Raw genomic sequence first — 13,322 nt, forward strand, 5'->3', positions numbered from 1 at the left:
CGTTTACGACAAAATATCATCCAAATGGTTTCTCGGCAATAAATCGCTGGATTTTCATCAAGGATCTGGCGATATTATTGTAGACGGCGAGAGATATTCCGGTACCCGCGGCTTGTATAATTTGGTGTTTTTAAAAGATCCCATAGCATACACAAAAGACGATTTGGCACAATATAAAAAAATAATGGAGGCTACCCAGGTGCACAGGGACGCGATCGGACGTCTGAAAGGCGCATCGACTGTACCAAAATATACCAAGGTCATCCGACCCTTAATAAAATCTCAGTCGCGTTCGTACTCGTACAGCGGTCAAGGTTATAATATGCGTTATAATGACGCTCCTACTGAATATGTATACTGGGACGACGTCAATGAACTCGTAGAGCGTCTGAAATTACTAATCGCGTCGAAACACGCAGGCAACACGTCTCATGATAACGAAATAGTTTCAATCGTTGAAGAGCTAAAAGAATCAGGTTTTATACGTTAGTTTAACGATGAGTCTGGACAAGTTTGGACGTTCTAGCGCGCTGCGCTCTAAACGACCCTTCACTAATACTGTGATTAGAAGCGCCCTCGACTATATGCCAGACGGAAACGTCAATATGAACAATTTAAAAATTTGCAATGTCCAAACGCCTAGCGATGACGGTGACGTGGCTAACAAAAAATATGTGGATGAGACAAGTAATTTATTAAAAATTGCATTGAGAAAGATTATTGGACAGAAACTCGAAGCGTACACGAAAAGATTACAAATTGAAGACAAAACTAAATTCTCGCGTCTTGAAGAACAACTGAAAATGAGTAGCACTACACTCGAAAATGAAATTATGCAGTTTCGCGAAGTTTTCCACCAAAAGCTAAGCGAAATGAGCGCAAAGAAAGATTTGGAAAAGCACATGACAAAAGTCGCCGTTTTGTCACAGCAATTTCATGATATTGTAACCAAAATGGAGCGACTTACGAACGAAAATGAGAATATAATGAAGGTATTGAAACAAAGGGTTTTAAATCCTCCATCGCAACCGAACACACATTATGAATAAAGAGAAGGTACAACTGGTTCGAGAACTGCACAAGCCGGCACGCAGAAATTATGCTCGCCGCCGGACTATAATACGAGGGATGGATGACCTGTGGCAAGCGGATCTGGCCCAATTAGATCGCTACAGCAAACAAAACAGAAATTTTAAATTCGTGCTGGTTGTGATAGACTGTTTCTCAAAATATGTATGGTGTCGCCCGTTGAAAACCAAAACCGGGGTCGAAGTCGCCAAGGCGTTTTCCAAAATTCTCAAGGACGGACGGCACCCTCAAAACTTGCAAACGGATCTCGGTAAAGAATTTTACAACGACACGTTTCTGAAACTTGTGGATAAGCATAAAATTAACCACTATAGTACGTATAGCATAAAAAAGGCCTCAATTGTCGAACGGGTGATACGTACCCTCAAAGAGAAATTGTTTCGACATTTTTCTTTACGCGGGACGTACAAATGGATCGATGTGCTCGCCTCTATCGTTGATGAATACAATAACACAAAACATAGAACGACGGGTACGAAACCCATCGATGTGAGTAAGAGCAACGAAAAGAGAATTTTGAAAACCGCGTATAGTAGCATAAAAATATTCGGTCCTCGTAAACTTAAAGTCGGCGACATCGTTAGAATCAGCAAAGTCAAGCACGTTTTCAACAAAGGTTATACACCGAATTGGACCACGGAATTGTTTAAAATTGTTAAAGTACGGGTTACTAACCCCGTAACGTATTTGCTTCAAGATATGCAGGGTAAACCCATAATGGGCGGATTTTATGAAGAAGAATTGCAGAAGACAGTTAACCCGGACTTATATCTCGTCGAAAAGGTGTTGCGCAGACGAGGCAATATGGTTCTCGTGCGCTGGTTGGGATTGGATAAGTCGCACGATTCGTGGGTAGACAACGTAGACGTTTTGAAATAAATTTAGTCTCGATTTAGAAGTTCTGACATAAATACGTGTATATGATGGCTCAAGAGAAAATTGTGACATCCAACGAATTGTATAATTTTTTGGAAAATTTCGAGTTGCAATTTCCTTCATCAGAAGTGCTCCCGTCCAGCTTCGTTCCTGTAGAGCAACAAACCAAAAAATCTGCGACCAAACGAAAACAAAGTGCGTCGGTCGTATCCCGCAAGAAGAAGAAGAAAACTACCACAAGTGAAGCGTTTGCAGCTCCAACGTCATCCGCTGATTGGCTCGAAGTGTTCACGGACGGTAGAGAAAAAAGTGTCATTTGTGAGGCATTCAATTTAAAAAGAAACTTGGCGTCTCAGTTGTCGGGATTAGAGTGCAATATCAACGAAATTGAAACACAAATTGCGCTTTTTAATACAGACTTGCAAGTGGCGCGGATGCAAGCTCAAGAGTGCAAAAGAAAACTAGAACAATTTAATAATTTAGCATTTAACGAAATTGTAAAATAGTAATAATGTATATAATAAATAAATTATACAATTACAAACTTCTGTGTAATTATTATGCGGTGTTGTGGTGGTGGTAAAAAAGAAAATAGCGTCTAAATATATACATGTTTATTCTTGTTGCAATACAATGGAATACAATCAATACATAAAAGTCTTATCTACAGTTACATATGTTATAATAAAACCACAGTATTAATAGTTCAATGGACTATCAGAAAAGCGTAACTTTTTTCCATATTTCCTCTCATTGTGAAGCATTAAATTACATTCATCTTCAGTTTCTACAGTGAACAAAACTTCTTCAAAGCAGCTTTGATACCAAAATTGTTTATCGTGATATACATCATTCAAATTATTTATATCCAGCTGTAAATGATAGTGATCCAATAAAAGTCTAAAATTTTTCTTTTTAAATTTTTTAACTACTTGAAATATAAAGTGACAAGATTTACAAACTAAAATTTCCGAATATTTTATCCTGTAATAACTGACCCATAAACAGTAAGCGGATTCTCCGTCAAAATCAATGGTTGGAGTTGCCAAAATGCTATTTCTGTAAGACGATCCAAATCTCTTATTCAACAGAATGAATTCTAAATTTAATAAAGAATTGCCATCAGACTGGAGCGCTAGTTGTTTAAGGTACCTCCATCTATATTTCGAATAATATTTAAATATTAGTATCGTTAGTTTCCAAGGCAAAGGTGACTCACGCAAAAAATCAGCACTACACCTAATATTTTCGCAAATTGTTATAATACAAAGGCTTTCTAATGTAAGTTGTTTGACCATAATCTGTAACAAAAATATATTAAAAAATAATTACGGCACTTTATAATGTCCCCACGGAAGCGTTTCATATGAATTCGGCAAAAGATAACGTTTATCGTCTAAAGGACTCAAGGCAACTTTTGTTTGTTCGATGCTAAATACATTGTGAGTGTATGAACGAATGGTTCGTTGAGTGGCGTACTTTTCCCTAAAATTTGTTAAGCATTCTACGTAGTCATCAAATGAAATTTTATTTTTTACAATATTGTACTGAATACCCTTTGACTTTTTAACTACCGAACCCGTTAAAATTTTGAAAGTATACATTTTCGACCTTAACCCAGCATAATGACTAATGATGGTGCCATTAGTCTCATCCTTCATCAACCCCAAAACCTTTTTGTTGATTTGCGGTATATTATAGGGATTGTCATTAGGATAATCAGACGTGTCAAATTTTGTTAAATCGGCCTTAATAACGCTTTCATATGCGTCATAACATTTGATATTATAAATGAAACTGTCCGTATCCATGTATTGAATTTTACATTTTTCGGGACCCAAATTTGGAAGCATGTAATTATAATGAAACTCGTACATGGTCGTTTTCGACAAATCCAATATGGACATTCCAATATAAAGTGGCTTATTAAAGCAAAGTTCCGATTTTTTTAATTCTATAAGCAACAAATTGTTATCAAGTATGGTTCTACTGTGAAATCTAGGACTAGAAATTAAATTTTTCGCACCGTAGCGACCATCCCACGCTTTAACAAATTTAACAATACGATGCTTGCGAATGTTTTCCATTGTTTTACCGTAAGCGGCATTATTAAACAATTTGTATAAATTTATACCAAATTTTGTCTTTGCTTGGGTTCTTAATTTATTATTATGATCGATATAACATTTCAACCAACGAGATTGGTTAAATTTTAATATTTTGTGAATTTTCTTTAGTACGAGACCGTTTTTGAGAGCCTGTTTTAAATTGCGATAGTGTATGACGTATTTTTCTTTATTATACAAAGTAGTCATTAGTTTTGGTAACTTTGAATTGGGGGGCACTCGATGTTCGGCACAAAATGGAAAATCTCTATGTGTGTCATGTAATTTCTGCGGGTATTCCAGGTCTACCTCTAGGATATATCCTTGGGAAGATTCATCTGGAATGTTCATGACATTAAATGAATCAATCTCTTGATGAGACATCCAGTCGAATCCTCCGTAAGGAAGAGGCTCGCACATGGCCTTGCCATAGAGGTTATTGACGTCAAAGTACATGATATAGGAATCATCCCTGGATGAATCGTAGTTGGGCATATATTTATTGTTGGCCTCCGCATATCTACCAACACACACCGAAATTCCACCTCGTATAGCCCGCTCGATAAACATAATTTGGTCAATGTCGCGCAAAAGTTCTAAACGACATTTTGTGAATCTAAGCATGCAATCCCATGTATACCCGGGCATACTGAAATACCACGCCGGATCCAAAACGTGTGTTGCCATACAAGTTTTTCGAAAATTTTCGAATATATCTGCCAGAAGAATAACGTCGGTTTTTAAATACAAATCTGAATACTCGCCTAAATTTTTTATTTCAAACGACTGCCAAACACTTTGTGCGTGGGAATATTTTTCTTCACTAATATTGCTTTCACTTAATTTATTATAGAATTCTTCAATCGGGGGTAAAGTTGTTTCATTTAATTTGTCTATATGGTCGATGTAATCGTAACAAAAAATACCTTTTTGCGACAGTAAATTTAATTTTGATTCGTCGAGATCGGAAAATTCTTTTCTTAAAATATATAGTTCATTTTTATCCATACTGGAAACTAAATTATCCAGAGATGCTCCCAAAAATCTAAACGAATCTATAAATCTAAATTTTATGTTATAATCAGGTTCGAAATATGTAAAAGAGATGTATTTTTCCTTATTAACCGGAACTATGGATACATAGCTATTTTTTGCTAAAACCGGAAGCAGGAAGTGGCTATCGTATCCAGAAAGGTTCTGGAATACTACGGGCACTACAAATATTTTTTTAAAATTTAAATTACAAGCCTGATGGGCAAAACCTCTAAATTTACCAGTAAAATGATCATGGTCACGAACAATAACATCTTCTTTTAAAAAAGGTTTTTCACAAATATGACAATGACTCGACCTTTGATCTAGACTAATTTCACTATCCATTGGTATAATATCCTTAAATTTTGAACGAACAAATTTTGATAAATTAGATATTTCCTCCACGAACCAATCAATACAATCTAGACCACGATAACTTTTGAAAAATGATATTGAATCATCATAAGAACATTTAAAGTAATATGCAGCACTGTAAGCTTCGTGCTTTTGGTATTTCGAGGTTTTATCTGAAATTTTCAAATTTACTTTTCTCAATTGACTCTCAAAATCGGCGTAAATTACAAACGGAGTCCTTTGTTTATATATATGGTTTCGAAATTCAACGTAATCATATTTGGGAAAAGACACTTTATACTCATTGAAACTGGAACATATTGTTTCGTGGTCATGTAGACGAGTTTCGTTATTGAAATAATTCAAACACCTATCGCAAATGTATTTCTTGTGATTATATTTACTGAGCTGTGAGGAAACTAATCGAGACAAATTTTTAATGTAACAATAGTGATATTTTATTTCTTCATAATCATTATCTTGCGGATCAGGATCAAAATCATTAACTTTTGGATAATATTTATTTTGTATTAACAACAAATTTGAATGTTTTTCGCGTTTTTCTTTTGTTAATCGTGCAGGTAACACGGAATAAAAACTAGTTTTTTCATTTTTATTAAGCTCTAAGATATAAACATTGATGGAAATATCATTGTCTTTTTCAAATTTGCTTATTTTATTCATTTCCATAGGTGTTTGTAAATTTTCAGTTTTCAAAACACTTTTGTAGTATGGATATGAAGAGGGTAAATACTGACGAAAACGTGCTGGAAAGAGTCCGCATACAACTGACCAATAAAAACACGCTTGATCGTCATTTCTAATGTTAATACAAGCCCTTTTATTCGCAATTTCTTTAGGCAACTCAACGAAGGATGACCCGTTACCCATTTCAAATTTATTAATGTTAATCTCTAAATAAATAATATTATTTAAAGCCCACCCGGAATCACGTTCCTGAAACTCTGACATTTGATTTAAAATTTTATCTTGCACATTTTCAACAAACCAATCATTCAATTCTGTTCCTAAATCAACTACAGCATTTCCGGTACTCAGATATTTAATATCAACTTCGCCTTGGACATCATTTTTTGCCTTAATAAATTCACCGCAAAATGTGGTATTTACTTTCAGCAATAAAAATTTCTTTAAAATTTGACTAATTTTTTGTTGAAATATTGGACGAGAATCGTTTAAAAATTGAATTAAATCTTTATGAAGTAAATTAATTATGACACCAGTCTGAACTCTTCCCTGGAAACACGACGCTACCGATTCCCATACAACCATTTCATTTGTGTTTGTCTCGCGGCTACTACTTTGTAATCCCAATCCAAAATGCTTATGTTGATAATTAAGAATAATTTTTCTAATAGCTTTCAGATGTTGAATTGTAGTTTGTAATTTTCTTTTTAACCCAATAGATAAATCCTTTTCGTTAGAAACGATTTGGTTGCAAGATTCAATATTTTTATTTAGTCTCCTAAGCCACACATCACTATCTCTAAGAGTGAACTTGTCGGAAATATGCTTTTTTAATTTTTGTAAGGTTAAAATTAAGATTTGCCCTCTATGAATGATCTGCTTTACGCGCATCGTGGTTTATTAAATATATAACAGTAAATAAGACTTACCCTGTATAATATGTTGATTAATTTTGAATTATTTTGAATTTCTTTAAAGAGTTGGGCTTTCCAATATCTTTGGATCCCTCGTAGACCAGTTTGTACTGCCCCGACGCAAAGTGTTCTAGTCTCGGACGGAAAGCTTCTGTCACGCGAGTAGGAAGAAATACTACGAAATTTTCTAATTGCAGCAACACGGAATTGCCAAATTTTGTATTAACAATTTTGGCTCTAGTAATTTTAAACGGAACGCCTATCGGCAATTCATGCAGTTTGACAATCGGCTGCTCAAAATCACCTTCTGCAAGACAGGTTTGATTCAGTTGACTTAAGTCCATCTATAAATTATTATTAATTATTTTATCTCAAAATTAAAAAAATAAAAAAAACTTACGCTTAAGATTGCTGCTATTCTATTTGCGGTTACGGGTTGAGAGTACTAAGATGATCTTTAGGAACTTTATAAAATAATAACAAATGTTAAAGAATTAAAATAAGACAATAAAAAAGGTACTTACTGCTTTTTTGTACGAACACCAAACCACTAAGTTAGCTTCCACGTTGCACGAATAATACCAAAAACAACTACTGACAAAACAGAGAAAAATGAGATGTATTTATACGGTGCGAGAATACTTTCTAAAAGTTAACAAACGAAGACACCTCTACATGCGTTGCAACAAATTTTTCCCATTACGTTAATCCCACGGAGCAAATATAAAGGGGGCAATTAATTATTATTCTCAACAAGCAAAACAACTTGACATTTAGACTCGGCGCGTTTTGAAATTCCACATCCCATACGGAGATTGTAAAAAATGAAAGCAAGTTGGCCTTGATCTTTTGCGGCAACATACGTTCGTCCAACGTCCGAAACGGTTGCGTTCCCGTGTGAAAGCGTGTTGACCTTGAGACTTCTACCTGCACGGTTGTCTGGCGACAACATCGCGTCTATTCAAATCGGCGTTGGTGCTTGTGGGTAGAAGACCTTTCGACTTTTAATTCAACCATGGAAGGGAGTGCATGTGTATAAATACGTTGCATGTGTATTATAGACTATATTCAGTGCAATGAATACAGAAGTGCGATGTCCATTTCCCTACGACCCTACAACTGGTAAGTTTTATATTTTAATTACCTTTATACAGTGCGCGTCTTTTCTTGTGGGTTTCAGTTTGGGTTATCACTTTTTTGGTTAGTTTCTACCTGTTTTAAAATATGATACTCATCTTTTTTACGTTGCATAATAACCGATTTAAATTGAGTGTTTTTAATAGCTTTTAAATGACAGTGAATGGAAAAGGGAATTTTGGCTTTTAAAAAATAAACAATTTTTAAATTTGTTTCAAAAATGTTTTATTTTTTGTACTAAAAAATTGCAGTTTGCCTTTTTGACAATAATAATCGAATTAAATTGAGCGTTTTTAATATCTTTTAAATGACAGTGAATAGGGAATTTTGGCTTTTAAAAAATAAACAATTTTTAAAATTACTGAAAGTTTTGTTTCAAAAATGTGCGTTTTATGGGGAAAACGCGAAATATATACATATTTTTGTTTATTTTTTGTACTAAAAAATTGCAGTTTGCCCTTTTGACAATAATACACTTACATTTAAATGACAGTGAATTGAAACGTGAATTTTAGTATGCGCGTATAACTTAAAAAACAATTTTTAAAATTATTTGATAACCCCCCTTTTTGGAAGTTTTGTTTAAAAAAAATGTGTGTTTTATAGGAAACGCTACATATCATACTTTGTTTTGTTCTAGAAAAAATCGCGGTTTGTCCGTATGACAAGTCGCATATTATGTTGGCGCATCGCTTAGGGCGTCACATATTCAAATCACACAAAGAGTACCGGGGGTTAGAATTCCCGGTACGACATGAAACGACAAGGGAACATCACCAGCAGCAGGAGCAACCCGGTGGATCAAAAGAAACAAAGGAGCAGCAGGAGTACCCGGGTGGGTGGTCGACGGAGTGGGACGGCGAGGAGTGCACTTCGTATTTAGATTTCCTCCGGGAACGGGAAGAAGAACAACGCAAGGAACAGGAACAATGGGATGGTCGACTGAATCGACATAAAAAGAAGAAGAAACTCCTCGCCAGACCAATTTTATAAATAAAATAAAATAAAATGTATTAAAATTCAAGTTTATTTAATTATCCTCCCGATCCACCGCGTCACCGCGCCGCACCGTCACCGCCCTCTACCGGGGGGGCCTACGACGGTCGGAGCGCGCGACATCTAGCAGCGACGGGCGGAACCGGGGCAAAACAGGACGCTACACAAGCTGGCGACACAAGCGCGCGACATCTAGCAGCGACGGGCGGAACCGGGGCAAAACAGGACGCTACACAAGCTGGGTGGGGGGCGGAGCGCACTCTGGTAGACAGGGGGGACACTAGGACGCCACGCGCGGGGGGCCCCCGCTGCGGGGGGGTTAGGAAATTGAGGTTATGTACGGTTTCTGTTGCTTATATCGGCACTATACATCTACTAACAGATTCCAGTCAAAATCGGCTTCTTCGATTCATATCGTATCTAAAACCGCATCAAAACTGCGAATATCAGTTTAAACTATCATTTTTTGATACAAACAGTTATATATTCATGTCAATATCTTTCAAATTCTAGTCAAAATCGGCGTCTTTGGGCATTTTAGTAACGAAAACCTTAATAAACTATTAGATTTCGACGTAAGGCAACCTTTCTGAGTCAAATAGTTGCCGATTTCGATAAAATCTTAGTCAGAATCTGCTTTTTCACCTCTTATTTTACCCAAATCTACCTTAGAAATGCAGATATATACTTAAAACACCTTCTTTTGGGACAAATAATTGGTTTTCGCCCTTGATTTACGGAAGATTATAGCCAAAACATGCATTTTCATAACTTAGCGAACTGAAATCTACATTAAAACTGCAGATAACTACTTAAAAATTCACTTCCTTGAATTGATAATAGGTTTTTCTTTGTCATTTTAAACAGATTCCAGTCAAAATCGGCTTCTTCGATTCATATCGTATCTAAAACCGCATCAAAACTGCAAATATCAGTTTAAACTATCATTTTTTGATACAAACAGTTATATATTCATGTCAATATCTTTCAAATTCTAGTCAAAATCGGCGTCTTTGGGCATTTTAGTAACGAAAACCTTAATAAACTATTAGATTTCGACGTAAGGCAACCTTTCTGAGTCAAATAGTTGCCGATTTCGATAAAATCTTAGTCAGAATCTGCTTTTTCGCCTCTTATTGTACCCAAATCTACCTTAGAAATGCAGATATATACTTAAAATACCTTCTTTTGGGACAAATAATTGGTTTTCGCCCTTGACTTACGGAAGATTATAGCCAAAACATGCGTTTTCATAACTTAGAGAACTGAAATCTACATTAAAACTGCAGATAACTACTTAAAAATTTACTTCCTTGAATTGATAATAGGTTTTTCTTTGTCATTTTAAACAGATTCCAGTCAAAATCGGCTTCTTCGATTCATATCGTATTTAAAACCGCATCAAAACTGCAAATATCAGTTTAAACTATCATTTTTTGATACAAACAGTTATATATTCATGTCAATATCTTTCAAATTCTAGTCAAAATCGGCGTCTTTGGGCATTTTAGTAACGAAAACCTTATTAAACTATTAGATTTCGACGTAAGGCAACCTTTCTGAGTCAAATAGTTGCCGATTTCGATGAAATCTTAGTCAGAATCTGCTTTTTCGCCTCTTATTGTACCCAAATCTACCTTAGAAATGCAGATATATACTTAAAACACCTTCTTTTGGGACAAATAATTGGTTTTCGCCCTTGATTTACGGAAGATTATAGCCAAAACATGCATTTTCATAACTTAGCGAACTGAAATTTACATTAAAACTGCAGATAACTACTTGAAAATTCACTTCCTTGAATTGATAATAGGTTTTTCTTTGTCATTTTAAACAGATTCCAGTCAAAATCGGCTTCTTCGATTCATATCGTATCTAAAACCGCATCAAAACTGCAAATATCAGTTTAAACTATCATTTTTTGATACAAACAGTTATATATTCATGTCAATATTTTAGTAACGAAAACCTTAATAAACTATTAGATTTCGACGTAAGGCAACCTTTCTGAGTCAAATAGTTGCCGATTTCGATAAAATCTTAGTCAGAATCTGCTTTTTCGCCTCTTATTGTACCCAAATCTACCTTAGAAATGCAGATATATACTTAAAACTCCTTCTTTTGGGACAAATAATTGGTTTTCGCCCATGATTTACGGAAGATTATAGTCAAAACATGCATTTTCATAACTTAGCGAACTGAAATCTACATTAAAACTGCAGATAACTACTTAAAAATTCACTTCCTTGAATTGATAATAGGTTTTTCTTTGTCATTTTAAACAAATTCCAGTCAAAATCGGCTTCTTCGATTCATATCGTATCTAAAACCGCATCAAAACTGCAAATATCAGTTTAGACTATCATTTTTTGATACAAACAAAATCGGCGTCCTTGGGCATTTTAGTAACGAAAACCTTAATAAACTATTAGATTTCGACGTAAGACAACCTTTCTGAGTCAAATAGTTGCCGATTTCGATAAAATCTTAGTCAGAATCTGCTTTTTCGCCTCTTATTGTACCCAAATCTACTTTAGAAATGCAGATATATACTTAAAACACCTTCTTTTGGGACAAATAATTGGTTTTCGCCCTTGACTTACGGAAGATTATAGCCAAAACATGCGTTATCATAACTTAGCGAACTGAAATCTACATTAAAACTGCAGATAACTACTTAAAAATTCACTTCCTTGAATTGATAATAGGTTTTTCTTTGTCATTTTAAACAGATTCCAGTCAAAATCGGCTTCTTCGATTCATATCGTATCTAAAACCGCATCAAAACTGCAAATATCAGTTTAAACTATCATTTTTTGATACAAACAGTTATATATTCATATCAATATCTTTCAAATTCTAGTCAAAATCGGCGTCTTTGGGCATTTTAGTAACGAAAACCTTAATAAACTATTAGATTTCGACGTAAGGCAACCTTTCTGAGTCAAATAGTTGCCGATTTCGATAAAATCTTAGTCAGAATCTGCTTTTTCAACTCTTATTGTACCCAAATCTACCTTAGAAATGCAGATATATACTTAAAACACCTTCTTTTGGGACAAATATTTGGTTTTCGCCCTTGATTTACGGATGATTATAGCCAAAACATGCATTTTCATAACTTAGCGAACTGAAATCTACATTAAAACTGCAGATAACTACTTAAAAATTCACTTCCTTGAATTGATAATAGGTTTTTCTTTGTTATTTTAAACAGATTCCAGTCAAAATCGGCTTCTTCGATTCATATCGTATCTAATACCGCATCAAAACTGCAAATATCAGTTTAAACTATCATTTTTTGATACAAAGAGTTATATATTCATGTCAATATCTTTCAAATTCTAGTCAAAATCGGCGTCTTTGGGCATTTTAGTAACGAAAACCTTAATAAACTATTAGATTTCGACGTAAGGCAACCTTTCTGAGTCAAATAGTTGCCGATTTCGAAAAAATCTTAGTCAGAATCTGCTTTTTCGCCTCTTATTGTACCCAAATCTACCTTAGAAATGCAGATATATACTTAAAACACCTTCTTTTGGGACAAATAATTGGTTTTCGCCCTTGATTTACGGAAGATTATAGCCAAAACATGCATTTTCATAACTTAGCGAACTGAAATCTACATAAAAACTGCAGATAACTACTTAAAAATTCACTTCCTTGAATTGATAATAGGTTTTTCTTTGTCATTTTAAACAGATTCCAGTCAAAATCGGCTTCTTCGATTCATATCGTATCTAAAACCGCATCAAAACTGCAAATATCAGTTTAAACTATCATTTTTTGCTACAAACAGTTATATATTCATGTCAATATATTTCAAATTCTACTCAAAATCGGCGTCTTTGGGCATTTTAGTAACGAAAACCTCAATAAACTATTAGATTTCGACGTAAGGCAACCTTTCTGAGTCAAATAGTTGCCGATTTCGATAAAATCTTAGTCAGAATCTGCTTTTTCGCCTCTTATTGTACCCAAATCTACCTTAGAAATGCAGATATATACTTAAAACACCTCCTTTTGGGACAAATAATTGGTTTTCGCCCTTGATTTACGGAAGATTATAGCCAAAACATGCATTTTCATAACTTAGCGAACTGAAATC

General features: G+C 34.7%; 2 protein-coding genes across 2 annotated transcripts; one reads left to right on the forward strand and one right to left on the reverse strand.

Moving 5' to 3' along the window:
* Nucleotides 1–2,583: 2,583 nt before the first annotated feature.
* On the reverse strand, nucleotides 2,584–7,250 carry LOC132697307 (uncharacterized). The gene is made up of 2 exons (XM_060662678.1): nucleotides 7,097–7,250; nucleotides 2,584–3,266 (listed from the first exon to the last, which is right to left on the reverse strand). The coding sequence occupies exon 2, from the start codon at nucleotides 3,261–3,263 to the stop codon at nucleotides 2,664–2,666; it is 600 nt and encodes a 199-aa protein (XP_060518661.1). The 5' UTR covers nucleotides 3,264–3,266; nucleotides 7,097–7,250; the 3' UTR covers nucleotides 2,584–2,663.
* Nucleotides 7,251–7,765: 515 nt separating this feature from the next.
* LOC132697305 (uncharacterized) lies at nucleotides 7,766–9,555 on the forward strand. The gene is made up of 2 exons (XM_060662677.1): nucleotides 7,766–8,203; nucleotides 8,859–9,555. The coding sequence occupies exons 1-2, from the start codon at nucleotides 8,158–8,160 to the stop codon at nucleotides 9,209–9,211; spliced, it is 399 nt and encodes a 132-aa protein (XP_060518660.1). The 5' UTR covers nucleotides 7,766–8,157; the 3' UTR covers nucleotides 9,212–9,555.
* Nucleotides 9,556–13,322: the final 3,767 nt, after the last annotated feature.

Source organism: Cylas formicarius, unplaced genomic scaffold (assembly GCF_029955315.1).
Source record: "Cylas formicarius isolate icCylForm1 unplaced genomic scaffold, icCylForm1.1 PGA_scaffold_1__22_contigs__length_36826433, whole genome shotgun sequence".
Lineage (NCBI taxonomy): Eukaryota > Metazoa > Arthropoda > Insecta > Coleoptera > Brentidae > Cylas > Cylas formicarius.